The 19,630-nt window shown below is 43.3% G+C and overlaps 1 protein-coding gene across 1 annotated transcript in view; it reads right to left on the bottom strand.

Annotated features, from left to right (window-relative positions):
* The window catches only part of DNER (delta/notch like EGF repeat containing), a 241,889-nt gene that overhangs the window by 17,263 nt on the left and 204,996 nt on the right, over positions 1-19,630 (bottom strand). Inside the window, exons 8-9 of the mRNA XM_015413475.1 lie at positions 17,003-17,227; positions 4,139-4,261 (exon numbers count right to left, since the gene is read on the bottom strand). Coding sequence (XP_015268961.1) covers positions 4,139-4,261; positions 17,003-17,227 — 348 coding nt within the window. The remainder of the gene's footprint in view (positions 1-4,138; positions 4,262-17,002; positions 17,228-19,630) is intronic.

The following is a 19,630-nucleotide window of genomic DNA, read 5'->3' as shown; positions in this document are numbered from 1 at the left end:
TATTTTGTAGCCGTCTGACACTACTCCCATGGTCCAGGGGTTGGGATGTGACTGTGCCCATGTATCTCGGAATAGTGCCAGACGACCTCCCACTGGAATTTGTTGGTAGTCATGCTCTTGCCTGTTTGGGATTTTTATCTCCCCTGTCCTGTCTAAACATATTTTGCCTCTGGAATCTGTTGGCCGTATTACCGTTGTTAAACGTTCCCCTACGAAAGGGCTGTCTACTATTATTCCAGGACTGTCTCCTGTAATCCTGTCTAAACCTGGGTAGGGTATGTTGCGTGCGAAAGGAGTTAGACGTGGACGGCTTTTCTCCCATTCGCACAAATTTTGGTAAGGCTTTTTTCTTGTCGCGAGTCTCGACCAGGATCCGGTCCAGAGGCTCCCCAAAAAGTTTATCGCCTTGGAAAGGATAAGTAACGAGAATGACTTTGGACTGGTAGTCTGCGGACCACGACCTCAGCCAGACTAACCTTCTTACCGCAGCGTCAGACGCAATAGCTTTGGCTGAAGAGACCATGGAATCTAATGTGGCATCAGCCATATATGATATGGCCGTCAGTAACCTGGTGGCTCCTTCCATTAACCTGGGGTTATTTTCTGGAAGCAGTTGTATCAATTTGCGCATCCACACGATGGAGGCCCGAGCCACGGTGGATGCTGCCGCCGAGGACTTAATTGACATAGCATTAGCCTCATGTGCTTTCTTTAAGGCAAACTCTGCCCGCCTATCCAGGTTGTTGCGTAATGTGCCATGACCCTCTTCTGAGACAAGGCCAGACGATTGTAGTGCCGCCACCGGTGCGTCAACGACTGGAACCTGCAAAAGACTAGTAGCAGCAGATGAAGTTGGGTACAATTTTCTCAAAAAACTAGAAGGCGTCCTATTTCCCATCGGCTTTAGCCACTCTGCCTTAATTTTCCGCACATAAAATTCTGGAAATGGGAAGGCTTGTTCTGAGTCCTCCACAGGTGGGAAAAACTCATCAGTGACCTCATCCCTTTGTCTGCCAGTCCCCCCTTCAGCTTGCCCTGATGAGGACTGGGCATTTTGAATATGTAAGGCCGAAAGTGTCTTAGAGAGAAGGTACTGTATATCCTCCCCTTTGAAAAAACGAGAGGACTGCTCTGAATTTACTGGCTTCCTCCCGTCTCCTTTATCCTCCTCAGAGGAGGAAAACTCCCCTTCCTCTGGTTCGCTGGAGCCCTGAGACATGTAGTCGTCCTCTAGGGGATTAAACCTTGCACCCCCGCTTGGGTAACCTTTTTGAGCCGCCTTTGTGGGCCATGCTCCATGTAAGGAATTATTAGAAATAAGGGTGTGTTGAAATTGGGGTGGGGATCTTGGGCGATTTTCCCTCTCATCCCCATGGGAGCGGGCTATTTCCTCCCTAATGGCCTGTCTCAGAAAGTCCATCGCTCTAGCAGAAAGGGGGGGGAACCGGGTACGGTGACATTACCGGCTTGTTGATGCAGACTGGAACTCTCCCCCTCAGAATGGCCCCTTGTAACGACAGGTCCGGTTTCATGCCCATGAATCAGATTGGGCTCGGGGCGTGGGGTTACGCACTTACGGCAATCCCCAGTGGACGAAGCATCAGTATTGTACTGCTTCAACATGGCCGCCGCCGTCTTCGGCTCCGGGCTCCGTTCGTTTCACCTTGGCGCGCTTTTTTACTGCGCCCTGATCGCGGCCTGCTTCTGACTCCGGAGCCGTCCGTTTAACCGCCGCCGGCTCCGCGGTGCTCCTCCCGGCCAGCGCAGCATTGGGAGCTGTCAAAAACCCGTCGTCCGCTATCGAAGTATCCATCGTGCGGATATTTAGGCAGCGCTAGCAGCGCGATGCAGCTTTTTAAAAAGTAGTCGCTGCGTCAGAAAGGCTCCCAAGAAGCAGGTGGGAGGGGGGGGAGAGTGGTGAGTGAAGATCAACTGAGGAGATTTTTATTTTTTTTTGAAGAAGGAACGGCAGTAAAGATGGTAAAGTACTATAACAGTAAGAATAATAGGAAAGGTAAAAGAACTAGTAACAGAATAACGAAGTTTGTTAGCTGTAACCTAACAAGCTGCTCTCCCCTTTGAGGCAGGAAAGAAACTGAGCCTGGGGTGACTCCCACCACAGGAAACAGGAAGTTGTTTTTTGTTCCTGCCTCCCTGATTGACGGATGGGAATCACCCACAAGATGGCCTCCACCTCAGAGGGAGAAGCTGCAATAAAGCATGGTCAAGAAGAAGACAAATCTCAAACCACCAGATTAGACAGGAGATACAAATTAATATGAGATAATTTGGGTCCAGTTATTTCATGACTAGTGGAAGAAGTCTGCGAAAGGACGGGGGGGGGGGGACTACCAGGGCCAAGTTGTACTTATTTTGCATCACCTCTCCCCCGCCCCAGTCTTGGAATGTTTGGGAGTTGAACTCAGTGGAATCCCTACAGAGCAATCCTATCTAACGTCAATGGATTTAGATGGGTATAACTCTGTTTAGCCCTGACCTAGATGGCCCAGGCTGGCCTGATTTCAGAAGCTAAGCAGGGCTGACCCTGGTTAGTACTTGGATGGGAGACCTCCAAGGAAGTCCAGGGTTGTGATGCAGAGGCAGGCAATGACAAACCCCCTCTGTTCATCTCTTGCCTTGAAAAACCCCATGAAAGGTCACCCTGAGTCAGCCATGACTTGATGGCACTTTCTATCACCCATTCTGTTTAAGATTGCACTGATAATCTTTAACTGCTGCTGCTGAATGGAAAATAAAGCACCTCGGTCTGAATGTTATTGATCTCGCTTGTGTTACCATTTGCTGGGTTCATGTCAGCAGTCACATCCACACAGATCCCCCTGGATGTTCTGTGCAGCCTTAACTAGAGGTCTGGGGGCAACGTTATGGTGATCTGTCAGGATAGTTTGGATAATTAAATGTATCCACTTTGCCTAACCCTTCAGACAGAGAGTGGCTGTTCCTTCTGTTGGCAGCCCACACAGATTGAGAGTTACTTTGATGACCCAAGAGTATAACCAGCGCTGGCTGCAAGAGATGTGTCCACCTAGATATGTTTGCCAACATTGTCTACACCTATCTTATTAGACATTTCTTGTAACAACACTGATGAGAAGCAATGCAATTTAACCCTTTCCATCATGGTCAGTACAATTTCAAAGTTTTCTGTATATTTTGGAAGTGGATAAATGATGTGTGCATATAGTTTGGGGACCCCACAGAAGATTTCCATGTGCACAACAGTCCTGGCACAAACACAAGTGCTCAAATTGCTCCTCACCCTCTACTTGCACTAAGTGAAAGAGTTTGTACCCCTAATTCTTTTAATGTGTGCAAGAGAGAGTGCAAGATATTTCTTCTGATACTATGCCAAAAAGAAATTAAATAAAACAATGCAAACCATCTCTTGTACATTTTATTGTTCAATATCCACACTATTATTTTGTTTAAAATGTTGTTGAAATGCTAAATGTCACTACAGTCTTTGCCTGTGCAAGCAGAACTGTGGAAAGTACATTTTAGTTTCCACTCCCGCATCATTGGATCCAAGCCACAATTCTTCCAACTATGTGCATACTATTTATGATGTGCCCCTGAAGAAACGGATACTGCTACCCACTCCCATCATTCAATCAATTCTTATTTTTTTTAAAATCTATTTTCCTTTGAATGCTATAGGCGTTTCTCCTGCATATTCAAGAAAATAACTCACCTTCTTCTCTTTGGAGTGAAATTGACTAGATCAGAAGTGGCTTTTGCTTCTAGTCAAGTGTATTGCTCTATCAAATTGTATGAGATTAATGGAAGTGGCTTTAAATAGAAGGAAACCCCCCCCCCCTGCATTTGTAAGGTATCAAGCTACAATTGCTGGATCATGCCTTGAGCCACAGTGCTAATAAAGGGGAAATGCTGCTGCAGAAGTCATTGTCTGCACAGAGCCAGGTTCAGTCACAAGGAAAAAAGCTGTCAGAGAAGTTATACACTATAGGTGGTGTTCCCAGATTACACACCAAATTCACAGGTTTTTAAAAAGACCCCTGCATAATTTTCCACCAAAACTGCCTAAATAAATAAACCACATTAGCTGAGTTTACAGTAAGGCACAAACTGACCGGTGTTATAGAAATACATCTCTTACCTTCATATTCAGCAAGGCACACACATTCATAGCTATTGACAAGGTCTCTGCAGGTGGCACCATTTTGACAAGGGGCTGAAAGACATTCATTATATTCCTCCTCACAATAGAGTCCATGGTAACCTAAAACATACAATAAGGAAAATGGGGGTGGGTGGGGTGACGTGTTCTTCAACAAATGGAAATAGCATTAGTATCACAGACAGAGCAGAAATGAAACTGACAATAATAAACACATATCCCTTTAAAGCAGCTTTGCTACTAAATGTAAGAAAACAGTTAGGAGCTAGCTTACATATTTCACACGCCACTGCCTGCTATAGGCTAGAAAGAGACTGACTGCATGGTCAGAATTTATTTTTTGCATTGCAATCGTATGTGTACTACCAAGAGGAAATATTAGTCAGACTACTGATGCCTAACGCTGCCATATAAAAAGGGGATCTGATACTCACAGTTCAACGCATGAAGGGCAACTCACTAATGAACTACATAATGTTCATAATCATGGTGATTATGGGCAGCTAGTATGAAGCAGATGCTAACAGGGCCGCCTGAAGATATCATGGCATGGCTGAGTCCAAGTGGTACAGTAGGAAGTAACGTTACTTCACAGAGAAACAAACAATAAGTACAAATTTGATCCAACAAATCTTAGAGTTGCTTATATTGTGCCCACTTATTATTTCACTAAGAATCATTTTTACAGAATAAGACGCTGATTACTCATTCACATAACTTCTATTATGAGCTCACTGCATTTTTCTTTGCACACAGCAATTTGTTCTGATTTGTGCGTAAAGAAAAGAGGAGGAACTTGCTCCTTTTACTGTTTCTGTGCTTCTAGCAAAGTCTTCCTATATTTGAACTCTGTCAAGTAACATGCAACAGCTGTACAACCTTTATTCCTTTCCAAGAAGTTAGTGGGGATCTCTTTAAAGGTTCCATTTCAGTAGATATTGTGCTGTAGCTATGGTTGCTGAATTATAGCAATTATTGTACCTGAAGAGATGCCAGCTGAGTATCCCCCACTTCACTGAATGAGAGAGGCCTTTTACCTTACATCCTAGATCACTTGAAACAATCCAAGCACATACATGAGGTTACAGTCTATTTTATAAATGCTTAGCCAAATAAAGCATGCGGAAATCTCGCTTGGATTGAAAGATTCTACTTGTCAGCTTGCACCATCAGTTAATAAGAGAAGCCCCAAACATAGAACAACCACCAGCATATTATTGGTTTTTAACATTCATCAGGAATATGGCTTGGATCCCAAGGTTTTGCTAGAAGACACTTCTGCTCAAGAAGAGAGGGCATAGTATCTCCTGTATCTACAACTTCCACAAAATGTCCCCCAGGAGCCTCCAGAGAGAGTGGGAAGGTGGCAGTCAAAGATTATCCACATGCACTTTTGGGCAGAAATGCCTTTTCCTTCACAGCGGTATCCTTGAATTCAAGCCACTGTTACTAAAGAAAATCAAGATCAGCCAAAGAGTGGTTCATGCACAAGGTAGGACACACAATGTTCCACTAAGAAAGAAACCCATTCAGGTGGCATTTATAAGATCTTTACTCCAATCCCTTCCATCTTTGGGCCCTTCAGATCTGAATGATTATCCTGTGTCTAACTTGCTGGGGGAGGGGCAAAGTGCTTGAATGAGTGGTAGAGTCTCAACTCTAGATACTGATGGATAATATGGATATAAATCCAAAGATAAATAAATAATTTAGAGCTTTTTCAGTCAGGCTTCTGACATAGTTCTGCCTTGGTCACCTGCTAGATGGTCTTCACTGTGCAGCTGTCTGAAGCTATTAATACCAGCATTCACTGTGCACCATCTAGCTAGGACAGTACTGGGATGCATTGACTTTCAGTAGTTCTGGCCTTTCCTGGGACACTGGTTGAGAAACTATTGCTCCAACCTTTGGACATTGGCCTATGGGGTTCCATATTCCAGTGATCATCTGGAGATCTGATGTACAGTATCACCAGTATGCTGAAAGCATACATCTCTGTCTTTCCTTCCTATCTCATTCCAGGGAAGCAGTGAAAACCCTTTATTAGTACCAAGAAGTGAAAGGTTAGATGTGGGGGGGGGGGGACTGATACTTATGCTGTCGGTCAGAAACAAAGAACTAGAGTTAGGTTTACAGCAAGTACCTGATGGGGTTACTGTCCCCCTCAGCAGGTTGTAGAGGTAGCTGAATAGGTTTTACCAGCTGAATAGGTTTGTTAGTAGCAAATGTTCCTGGAGGGCACAGAGGCAGTAACATTCTGTAAATAAGACCCTATGTGGAGCTACAAAGTGTGACAGCATGTGCTTTAATTGGGACTTGTGGCAGAGAAATACACTAGTTCATAAAGTTGCCGCAGAGGACACATACTATCAGTTTGTGAAATTGCATGGACATTGTTGGCTATCAGTTTGTTTCTGGGCTCAGTTCTGAAGCTCCGTGTATACCATGAAGCCCTAAACACTGGGTACCTTAGGGGCTGCCCCTGCCTATATGATTGGAGATAAGCTGTTGTTCCCTTCCTCTGCATGCTCAGCTTAACAGAGATGAACCTGATGTGCACTTGCAATAGGTCCTTCTCAGCTGTGGTCTCCAGGCTTCAGAACAACCTCATTATCTTCCTGAGGTGCATGAAGACTGCTTTATTTCAGAAGGCATTTGGTGATAACAAGGTGAACTGATTCTCTGACATGGCACTGCTGTCTTTAGTGCTGTTTACTGGCTTTCTATTACTATTGTACTACTGACAATTACTACTGACAATTCAGACTATAAAACAGAAACCACAGAAATTGTAGTTAATTCCATTACTTTTTAAAAACCATGCATGAATTACCCCCAATATATGCCTACTTATAAATTATATATGATTGAAAAAGTTTTCTCCCGCACTAAATATTCATTGCTGGGAGCAAATACCCTGAACTGTGTGTTAACCAAATTACTATTCTAGCAATCAGCATCAACCTGCTTTTGTAGATGGCCACTATGCTGTGCCCTCTTTCTCCACTAGAGGGAAGCTCCCACCTATCACACTTTAAAAACTTCAGTATCTTCACTGTGCTAGCTAGGAAAATGCCAGCACCAGATTTCCTAATGCCAGTTGCAAACCTGCTAATTATATGAATAGCCTTTAAAAAGGCTATTACTCATGAATAAATGTAATTAGCATTTTAGTGTTTATATTCCTTAACTGTGCTCGTTTGAAAAAATGCATGTTTAAAAAAAGATTTTTTTAAAACATGCAAGGGATGGTGCAACCCTGTCCTTGCATGCAGCTGTGCATATATGCAGCTCTTCATACACATACACAGGAGGGGAGACCTTTGCATATGCTGAATGAATGCAGAGAATGATCAAAGTCAGCCAAGACATAGTTAACTAATGATAATAAAAGCCCTTAAACAAATCTACTGACCTAGATCGTGGGGAGAGAGACAGCAAGGAGGTAGATACTACTGTACTGTTGGTGTAGCTGTTTCAGCTCTCTGGTATTACTGAAGTCCTGTAACCACTTAGTTAACAAGTCCAATGAAAAAGCAAATATTATCACAGCTTTTGTGCTTGATCAGCAGCTAATTTGTAATGGGTAAGATCAGACAAAGCAATCAATCTCAATATGCAGCTCCTAAATTGCTGGGTCATCACAGACCATCCATCACAAGGGTTCCACATATCTCACCCAAGAGCTCCTTCAAATGGGAATTCTGAAGGTTTACAGAGGAAAGGGGAAGTTCTATTACTGATACAATGGTTTCTTTGGTCAGCAAAATTTCTGAAGAATCATTTGAAATTACTAACTATTCTTCTATGCCCTGTGTAATATCGTCAAATGTGATATTTTCAATCATTTTGAAATCATACTAGAGAATCTTACATTTTCCAGAGATCTTTGATTCATGGAAATAATACACCTATTTTCCCAGAGATTACCTGAATCATGAAAATGTGTATCCAGAAAACTCAAAAAGTTATTTCTCTCCATTGTGCATACTGGGCAGTGACCATGAGTCTGAAACCCTAAGCATGCTTTTGCAGTGATCTATGAACTGAAGTGGCACTTTACAAAATATTCCCTGGCAGCTACAGCCTCAGACACTGGAGGAAAACTAAGAGGAAAGAAATTTTGCTGTTCAAAATCACTGAAACAAATCCCCAGGAGACAGATTATATCACAAATAGGAAAGACATCAAAAAATCTGCTCATCCTAGCTTATTCTTCTGTTTTCTATATATTTGTTTATAATTTACATTAAACAAAAAAAAATAAAGAGGTGGGGGTAGAGATAAAGTATTGAAAGCTTCAGCAATTCCATGAGCATCACAGAAAGCCATAAACAAACCAGGCAGAAAGAGGAAGGTTGACTCTTGCTTGCAACTGCTGGAAGATAGGCAGCACAGAATCAAGGGTAAAAAGTCTTCTGACCCCAAATCCCCTCACATAGACATCATGGAGAAGAATTCCAGCCTGGCTTTCTTGTTAATACTGATTGTTGATTGTTGGGGTCATACTGGATCCAGCTTTATTATTGGAGAAACAAGTTAATGCAGCTGCAAAGAAGACTTTCTACCAACTTATCCTAGCCCATAAGATGGACCTGATATGGCTGAGCTGGCCACCTGGATCTGTGCTACAGTAACATCAAGACTAGACTACTGTAATGCACTGTACACTGGTCTTCCCTCAAATCAACTCGGAAACTCCAAATGGTCCAGAATGCTGTAGCTTGACTGTTAGTGGGAGATAGATGGAGCACACATATTACTCCCATTCTGCAGACATTCCATTGGCTGCCCATTTGTTACCAAGCTCAGTTTAAGGTACTGGCTATCACACAGAAAGACCTTCATGGCCTCAGCCCCTCCTATTTGTGGGACCGCCTCTCTCCCTATGCTCTGCCATGACAACTTTGCTCATGTCAGCAGGGGCTTCTGAAGGTGCCAACCTGACAATAGGCAAAATCAGCAACTACCCATATACTTGCTTTCTCTGTTGTGGCTTCCACCTTGTGGAATAGCCTTTCCAAGGAGCTCAAGCAAAGCTCCCACTCTCCTGGTTTTCCACAAACTATGCAAAACTGATCTATTCAAGAGGGCTTTTCTGTGCAGGTAATAAGGCTGCATTGCACAAAATGGTTCACAAACGTTACTTGGATAAATAATTGAGACTGTGGTCTATACTGCTGCATATATCTTATTGTAAGAATATGACAAAAAAGAAGAGAATGGATTTATCTACTTCACTACTGGAAGGAGTCTCAGAGCAGCTTCCCCTCCCCGCAACAGACACCCTGTGAGGAAGGTCGGGCTGGGAGAGCTCTCTCAAGAACTGCCCTTGAGAGAACAGCTCTGAATGAACTTATGACTGACCAAAGGTCACATCCGGAAGCTGCATGTGGAAGAGTGGGGAATCAAACCTGGTTCTCCCAGATTAGAGTCCACACTCCTAACCACTGCACCAAACCAAGTAAGATCTTGTTATGTAATTTCTGTACTGCTTAGTGTGTCATGTTAATATAATACTTATGCTATGCTTCAGCTCTTTCTGCTGGTTCAAAACTTCTAAAATCCTAATGCACAGGTTACTGAATGTCCTATTTTGTTAATTGTACTGACTCACCAAGCATAATCCATTGTAAGTCCCTGTGAGAAAGGCAGAGTATAAGTAGCATAAATAAATAAATATTTTGAGGCCTGTATGCAGATTTTTTAAAGGTATGCAAATGCAGTCTGTCATTTGAGCCTCCTCCCTACCTGTAATCTGAAATGGTATAGCCCTAAAACAATTTTTCCACCTCATGATAACCAGGCCTCAGTCTACGGGTTATTTTAACTCTCTCCTCCCCTGTGTGAACAGCAGTAGATGCTTTGGCTGACTGCTTCATATGGACTTTCAGAAGCTGCCATAAAGATCTCTTTAATCCACATTCCCACCTCCATCAGCTCCAGCTGCACAGAGTCTATCCAAGAAGCAGCTAGGTTGCATTAGGGAAGAACTCTGTGCTAAAGGCACATTCAAGAAGGTTAGAGTCTCTTGTCTGTGCCTCAGTTTACATGGGAGTGAGTCAGTGTTAAAAGACAATTGGCTCCTTCACAGTATGGGCTCAGTTAAAAATATGGCCCCAATAAAGGTTTAGTTGCTGTCCACAAATATAGTTCACAGAACCTTAATTTTGAAAAACCCAGAATTTTGATACCCAGCTTCTGACTGCTTGCTCACAAACACAGGCAAAGAAGAAAAATCAGAGGGAAGCATGTCTCCCCATGCTCCTCCCTATCCAAAGTTTATAACTGCAACCTAAACCCTAAAAATGAGAAAATATCTGTTCATAAATGGAATACATACTAATTGGTTCTTAGGAAATGGCCTCATAAATATTTCAAAACACAAGAGAAGAAATCTACAGAAATATGATATGCATGGTTCACTTTGTGCTAGTGGGAAGCAGAAGGTCAAATGGCCTCGGTGACTCATGTTTTCCTGAGGTGACAGGTATCCACACTGCCCCAAAAGTTTGTGGCTGCCTACCATGTCTCCAAACCAAGCAGTCTGTACACGTACCATTTTATGATCCTATGTCCTGTGTCATTTTACCGGTAGCTAAAAGATATCTTGGGAGTGTGTATATTATTGACATGGTCGTTTTTAATGTTCAAAGATCAGAGGATGCCTCAAAACACTGTAAGTCTTTGAAAACACAGTAGCACTGGGAAGCTCAGAAGTGATTCCTTTGATAGCCTTGATACTGTATGTCGCATAAATAAAACACACTCCATTTTTTGTCACCATGCCATTCATTCTCATTGTCTGCTGCCTACATCAGACTCACTAACAGGCAATGCAGTGTACACATGAGGATGAGTCTCTGGATTTCTGCCCCTGTCTCCTCATGCCTGTCGTGTCTCCTAGCCACCAGTGTAGCTTTTTGCTGACCTTTAAAAAAAAACCCAAAACAACAACAAAAAATTGGTAGTGGCTATATATTGCTATAGTGTTTTAACACAGGGGAAAACCTGGAAGGTGTGACAGTGTGTTCCCTCATTCTGCAAAATGCTGCATTTGGGAGGCAAGGCAGAGCTAAATATCTGTGAGAAAGCAGCCTAAATCATCACTAATAAGTGCTGACTTTCTGTTGATTTAACTTATTCATTGAGATGCCACTGAAAAGTATATTCTCTGGGGTTGGAATATAACTCCTGTTAACTCCTAGTGCTTGTCCACAATAAACGGGAGCATTACAGCCCTGAATTCTTCTCTGGGTCAGATTTGTTTATTTATTAAAACATTTATACCTCACTTTTCCTTGTGGTTCAATGTGGCTTACAATAACAGTTAGAAGGACTCAGGGCGGGTAACAACATTTATATAGATACAATCAAAGTTTAAAAATTAAAAAACACAAGGCGATATTTAAAACACAAAGCAATATAAAACATTAAAATTGGAAGTTACAGCTAAAACAGGAAATCAACTAGCTATAAGAATTCTGGCCCGTTGATATGGATGGACTAATGGCCACCTATTAGTGGGTAGATGACAGCAACCTCAGGGGGGCCATGTATGGGCACCCGCTGCCCCAGCCAAAGGCCCGGCAGAACAGCTCCATCCTGCAGGCCCTGCAGAACTGAAGAAGATCCCACAGGGCCATGATTTCAGTGGGGAGCTTGTCCCACTAGGCTGGGACCAGGGCAGAGAAAGCCCTGTCCCTGGTTGAGGCAAGACAGATGTCTCTTGGGCCAGGGACCACCAGGAGGTGTTTATCTTTAGAGCGCAATGCTCTCTGGGGCGTATATGGGAAGAGGCAGTCCCTTAGATGTGTTGGTCCCAGGCCGTGTAAGGTTTTGAAGGTCATTACCAACAAATAACTGGTAACCAATGCAGTTGGTGGAACACAAGCAGAATGTGAGCCCGCACAGGCATCAACGTCAGCAAGTGTGCCGCCACATTTTGCACCAGTTGCAATTTCCAGGTCAGCCTCAAGGACAAGCCTGCATAGATCGAGTTGCAGTAATCAAGCCTGGAAGTGACTATTGCATGGGTCACTGCAGCTAAGTCCTGGGGGGAGAGATAGGGCTTCAGTGACCTAATCTGCCTAAGCTGAAAAAAATGCAGATCTGGTGACTGCAGCAACCTGGGCCTCATAGTGAGAGAGGCATCCAGTGTTACTCCCAGGCTCCTCATTGTCTGGGCCAGCACCAGAGCTGCCCCTTCCAGTGTGGGGAGCCTGATGCCCACATCTACCCCCCCCCCCCGACTCAGGTACAGGACCTCCGTCTTCGATGGACTTAACTTCAACCAGCTCTGCTGCAACCAACCAGGCACAGCATCCAATGCCTCAGCCAGATTTTCAGGGATGGAAGATGGATGGCCATCCATTAACAGATATAGCTGGGTGTCATCAGCATATTGATGACAACCCAGCCAATAGCTCCAGACTAACTGGGTGAGGGGGTGCATATAGATGTTAAATAACATTGGCAAGAGAATCGCCCCCTGTAGCACTCCACATTCCAGGGGGTATCACGGGGATACCCTCTCTCCAAGCACCACCCTCTGTCCCTGACCATGGAGAAAAAAGGAAAACCATTTCAAGGCAGTCCCCTGCACTCCCACGTTGGCGAGGCGGTGGGTCAACAGGTCATAGTCGACCTTATTGAATGCTGCTGTTAGATCTAATAGCAACAGCAGTGCTGATCCACCCTGATCCAGGTGTCTACGGAGATCATCTGTAAGGGCAACCAGAGCCGTCTCCATCCCATGGCCCAGGGTGGAAGCCGGACTGGAAGGGATCAAGGATGGATAACAACAAACCCCAAATCCTTTCCCTCCATTTAAAAGCCTGGGTTGGGAAGGATCATGGTACCCTGTGACATGGCATACATGTTTGCTCAAAGGCATTATAATTGAAGTAACTTGGCTGATAGGGGAGACATCCAAGGGTAAAGCAGACAGGAGGAACTGTAGAAGGATGAAGCTAAAGGAAGGTATGGTGGGAGTGGCTTGGCGGGGTAAGCAGGACTCAGAGGACCTGCTCTTCTTGGGGATACCACCTCCAATGGAATTAACTGTTTTAAAGTCAAATTGAGCTTTAGATGCTCTAACTTCCCTCACAGAATATAAGGAAAAAAACCACCTTAACATAAAAGGTGATAAAAGTCAATTGAAGGTTGGGAAGGGGAAATTTAGCATTTGCTTATTTGTCAATATTACTATTACAGGTATTCCTAAAGTATAAACAATCCCCATGATAATACATGGGTCGGTGTGTTTTTTTAAAAGGAAAAATAATGTAACAAGTTAGAGGGAAGCAAAGCAAATGCAAAAGATCAACCTTCCCAAATATTTCACATCTAGGAAGAAATATATTAGATACTGATATATATTGGAAGAAATATATTGGATTGCTCGTCTGAGCAGCACTGATTAGCAGTCCCCGGCACAAAGGATATGTGCCTTGCCTCGGCCAGGGCCTTTTGAGCCCTGGCCCCTGCCTGGTGGAACATCTCTGGGTTGAGATCAGGGCCCTGCGGGATTTATTACAACTCTGCAGGGCCTGCAAAATGGAGCTGTTCCACCAGGCTTTTGGCTGAGGTGGCGGATGTCCAAATGACACCAGCCTTCCCTGCTCAACTTGATCAATCTGCACCATCCACCTCATTTCCCTTAGGGCACTGCCTACACCTACTGGTGCCAGCAACAGCTGTTTCTGGTTTCCCTGAGAAAAACATGCCAGCCCCTGACACTGTCGCAACAGCCAGTGTAATTAGAAATGGGTAAGCTACTATCAAGGAGTGTTTTAATGATTTATTCAGATGAAATTGCTGATGTTTTTATGAACTTTTATTTATTTTTTTATTATATGTTGTGAGCTGCTTAGAGCTCGCTTGCAGGGTAGGGTAGGATATTAAATAAATAAATCCATTCTAAATTACTGCATTCCCTAAAAACTATTATCCACCAAAGCAGATGAATATCTAAGAAAATTACTGTTTTCCACCAAGACTCCAGATTCTGACTTGGTAAGAGTTTAAAAGCCACACCAAACTTGGCCAAATCCTATTCTGTTGCTTAAGCCTGTCGGAAATCTATTTCAACACAAACAAATCCATCTTGTCCTGCTTTTCATCGCTTTACTCCAACAGCCCTTAGTGACCTGAGAACAAAAGTACCACAAACCTAAAAAAAAGAGAGAGAGAGAATGGAAAACATTTGATCACTGGCTCTGCGAAGATCACAGAACCATGTCCTTCCACATCTTTCAAAAACAGAAAAAGGAAAGCAAATGGTGCCAATTTAGAAAACAGACCTTTACACTTAGATACAAAAATGAGGAAGGCTGCAGCCTTTAATATTCTGTGATTGTTACTGTGCCTGTTCAGCTCACTACGGGGGGGGGGGGGGGGGGGATGCAGCCATCACTGCAACTCTAAGCACTGTGCAATTTATTATTATTTAGTCTACTTGACAAATAAGGCACAGATCAATCAACATAATCTGATCTAATTGTAAAATGGGATCAATAAACAATGTGAAGAATTTGCCATTAGACTTCCTGTCTAGTGACTGCTAATAAGTAGTTCAAGCATCTCAATGAGTCTATTGACTACAGTTTCTACCCACTGTATTCTATGTACATTTTTAAAACATTTCCATATATTTTGAATATAAAAGTGCACCATACACTTTTATTTAATGCAGTAGTTGTTTTTATGGTGACACCCCTCTTTCCCCTCAAGCCCAGCTACATTCAGTAAAAGATTTGGAAAAGTTCTGATGTTTAGGAAAAGAAAAGATCTAATTAGGTAAAGGTAAAGGTTCCCCTTGCTCGAAAGCCAGTCGAATCCAACTCTAGGGATGCGGTGCTCATCTCCGTTTCCAAGCTGAAGAGCCAGCACTGTCTGAAGACATTTCCGTGGTCATGTGGCCAGCATGACTAGATGCCGAGGTGCACGGAACGCTGTTACCTTCCCACCAAAGTAGATAACTACTTGCAATTTCTTGCTTTCAAACTGCTAGGTTGGCAGGAGCTGGAACCAGAGACGGGAGCTCACTCTATCATGTGGCACTCGGGTCTTGAACTGCTGAAGTACCGACCTTCCAGCTTGCAGTTCAGTGTCTTAACCACTGAGCCACCCCAACTCCTAAAGATCTAATTACCGCAATGCAAATGGAAGGGGCCCAGATTTTCTGACAATATTTTGTTAAGTCTGTTTATGTGATCAAGAGCTGTACCTTTAGAGCAAGACATGAGCCTCCACCTTCCCTTATGAACAGTGCAATCCTAAGTATGGTTCTTCTAAACCCACTGGTTTCAATGGACTTCAAAAGGTGTGAACTTGTTTAGGATTGCATTGTAAAGCAGTAAATGTTCATGAAGCTTCCAAACAATCTGCAGGCAAAGGAATGGTGTTTTGGGGGGGGGGGGGGGAATTTAATTTTGGTCATGAAAAACCTTTCCATAAACTCATTTCAGGAAAAAAGTCTGCCATTATATGTTTTCAGATATAAAATATGGATTATTGCTTGCTATCCTGAAGACTTAGCAGACGGTAGCAAATAATTTTTTACAATCACAACAGTCACTCATTTTGCAAGAAATGCTTTTATATTCAGATTTATGCATCTGTTTGCTTCACAATTGGCATCTTCTTTTTGAAAGTGCTTGAGGTAGCTCAATCAGAATTTCTGAGCTTCAAGCTGTCATTATCACAAGATGAAAATGAGCGACTAGGCAAAATGAGGTCTTCTTTTCTAATAAAGTCATGAATCATGTATATTCAATATCATGGCTCCAGTGCAGCTGCTTGCACAGAACCCCCTTCAGAAAGCAGCAGCTGTATAAAACCAGTTGTTTAGGCAGCAAAAGTGGGGATTAAATCCTGCCTTCTCCTACCAAAGAACTGATAAAAGTAATCAGTGCTTCTACTTGATGCAACAGCCCCAGAACCTGGAATGGGGACAGAACCTATGCCAAGTACCCCCTTCTGCATGTACATGACCCCCAGCTGGATCAGGTGATGTGAGTCTAGCTGTAAACAACTTTCAGTGTTAACATCAGTTATTTTTAAAGGACCAATCCAGTACCACTATACATCTTAAAATTGTAGTTTATGTTTCTAGCACCTTTAAATTATGTTTATAACCACATATGGCCACTCATGCTTAAACATCACTCTGTGTGTGTGTGTGAAGTACTGTCATGCCACAGCCAACTTATGGCAACCTCAACAAGGGGTTCTCAAGACAAGTGAGAAACAGAAGCGGCTTGCCATTGCCTTCCTCTGCAGTCTTCCTTGGAGGTTGCCCGCCCAAGTACTAACCAGGGCTGAGACTGCTTCGCTTCCGAGATCTGATGAAATAGGGCTATATCATGTCACCTCCCTCCCAAACACCATTGACCTTGTGTAAAACACACCTGTTACATAGGATTTAATTTTCAGTAAATACGATTAAAATAGTAGCTGCAATCACCAGATTAATCTATCTTTACTCCCACAAATAGCCCAAAAACAAATTCACGGAATAATTGTTCTATTAAAATAAGCTATCTGAAAATTGTTCACGTCTCCCATTTAATTTTATACCATCAAAAACATTTGGTGCATCACTCTAAAGTTCACATCCTAAAGCTTTATTGTTATAATGCAACATGAAATATAAGACAAGCCATATGGAAAATGATTTGTATGGCATGTGTTCACTCTGAAATTGAACCAGTGTCTATCATTATAATATATTTAGAATTGCCAGAATGCTTATACCAGACAATAAAATGGAAGTAATTCTAATCAACATGTTTCTAGAAGCCAAGAGGATTTGCAGAAATGTGGAATGGCTGGACATACCTGGAATACAGAGGCATTTGTAACTTGTTCCAACACTACGGCAAATGCCATGTGCACAAGGATTCAGAGCACAGAAGTCAATCGGCTGGGCACAAGTAGGGCCAGTAAATCCTGGACTACAACTGCAAGTATATGAAGCCCGGTCTGCATAACAGGTCCCATTGTTTTGACAAGGAGATGAAGCACAGGGATCAACTTTCTCTTCACAAGATGATCCCAAATACCCTAAAAAGAAAAAGTATATTGAACTTACTTGCATGGGTCTGTGCCACCAAATTTTTAACAGAGCACAGATTTTTGGAAGCATGGTTTGGTATCTGAAATTATCTCAGATACTTCGCAGACGTGTAGTCAAAGATTTCAAACATGAATGAAAAAAGACGATACACCATTCCCTCTCAGCTTAGAACAGGGTTCTCAACATCGCCTAAGCAAATGCCAGATTTGGAGAGGAGTGCCCATGGAGGGTGGAGTTTGGGTGATGCTTCTAGAGTCTCACCATGTGGAGCCCATTTTTCCTCTTGCTCAACAATTCATTAAGGGAGGGAAATAGTATTGCCAGCTTTTAGTATTGCCACCCTAGAGAGCACTACGGTCCAGGGCCCAACATCATTTGACTATTCCGGGCCCTAAGGATGCAAGGCTCACCAGTACCAGGGCCAGAGCCTTTTCTGTGGTGGCTCCTTACTGGTGGAACGAGCTCCTGGAGGAGATCAGGGCCCTGCGGGACATTTTACAGTTCCGCAGGGCCTGCAAGACGGAGCTCTTCCGCCAGGCCTTCAAAGAGAAGCCACCACTACTGTTACTATCAACGATTCCACTGAACTTCTGGAACCTAGGACTGGCCCAGATGCATCGCTAGGCCTCTATCTGCCCGAGGGATGATGACAGGACAATGTGGATTTAGATCTGAAGAGTATGCCATTTAATATTTTAGCACTGCGAGCACTTTATTGCTAACTGTTAATTTTATAATGCTGATATGAGTTAAAATGTATTTTTATGTAGTTTTAAACTTTTATGGTGATGCCAATTAGGTACATTGTACCGCTCTTGTTAGCCGCCCTGAGCCTGTTCGCAGGATGGGCGGGGTATAAATATAATAAGTAAGTAAGTAAATAAATAAATAAATATTTTTGGGGCAGAAGCCTAGGGAGAAGGGAGCATTTGTGGATGCTGTGACATCGTCATTGTCCCCCCCCCCCATTGCTCAGTTCATGGAGCGTGGACCCACAAGTCTGCCTGCCACAGTACATGGTAAGCCTAAAGGGAAATTGGGGCTGGAGACAGGTAAATCTCTACCTCAGGTCGGTAAATGAAAGGCCTAGATGGGCCTTTACATGAAGGATGGCTTCTCAAAAATGTATGCACAATTTTACAATTTGTAGCACTGGCATCATTTAGTTCAAACAACAATAAAATAATGCAGCAACTCAGATGTTTCTTATCATTTGTAATTCTTGAGAAAAGCCTCAAGTCATGATGCCTTTGAATCAGATGAAGTTTCTTTGCCCTCTGGAAGGACACAGCTGGCTGCAGCTAGATATGGCTTCTTCCCCTGGCTGCCTATGAACCTCTGTTTAGAAATCAGCAATTCTCTCTCTGCTTTTCTTTTCCTTCCAATGCTTTAAGGTATAAGGAATCACATATTTCTGTCACTCATGGGGAATCTGGACACAGGATGAGGATTCCTTAAAAATAAACTATGGAACTCCTCAATGGCAGTACCAATGGTAATGAGGAAGAGATAATCTGAAGAAGCACCTCAGGCTACTTATTCATTAGCAAATCTGTAGGCAGGCATGGCTATGAGTTCAAGTGGGCTCATCTCAATCAGCTGATTTGCTACAGTCATTTCAAGAAGAAAGCTGCAAGGCCTCCTGTAGGACAGGATGTTTTCTGATGATGTACTCATGTATGAAAGTGATTGTAGCCAGCCATTTGGAAGAGAGACAGCAACAGGCTACAGCCCTTCTGGGGCAGTGCTGGAGTCCTCGTATCTGCTCATTACATATAAATGATCTATTTACATTTGTATCCCCTTCTCTCCTTGAAGGGTAGCACACTGGTTTCTCCCCTCCTTCTGTTCTCATAGAATCATAGAGTTGGAAAGGACCTCCAGGGTCATCTAGGCCAACCCCCTGCACAATACAGGAAATTCACAAATACCTCTCCCTCCACACCCCCAGTGACCTCTGTTCTATGCCCAGAAGATGACAAAAACCCCTCCAAACTGGCTAAACTGGCCTGGAGAAAAATTGCTTCCTCACCCCAAAGTAGCGATTAGCATTTCCCTGGGTGTGTAAAAAAGAGCCACAAGAAATAAGCACTGATGCAATCCTTCCTGCCCTCCCGCTCATGATCTGCCTAAGTTCACACAGTCAGCATTGCTGTCAGATGGCCACCTAGCCTCTGCTTAAAAACCACCAAAGAAGGAGAGCCCAACACCTCCCGAGGAAGCATGTTCCACTGAGCAACCGCTCTGTCAGGAAGCTGAAAACCTTTGATTTAATTTCAACCCATTGGTTCTGGTTCGATCTTCTGGGGCAACAGAAAACAACTCTGTACCATCCTCTATATGACAGCCCTTCAAGTACTTGAAGATGGTTATCATATCACCTCTCAGTC

The sequence above is a fragment of the Gekko japonicus genome, unplaced genomic scaffold (genome assembly GCF_001447785.1).
Source record: "Gekko japonicus isolate JY-2015 unplaced genomic scaffold, Gekko_japonicus_V1.1 scaffold155, whole genome shotgun sequence".
NCBI lineage: Eukaryota > Metazoa > Chordata > Lepidosauria > Squamata > Gekkonidae > Gekko > Gekko japonicus.
This window is presented reverse-complemented; position numbering and strand designations above follow the sequence as displayed.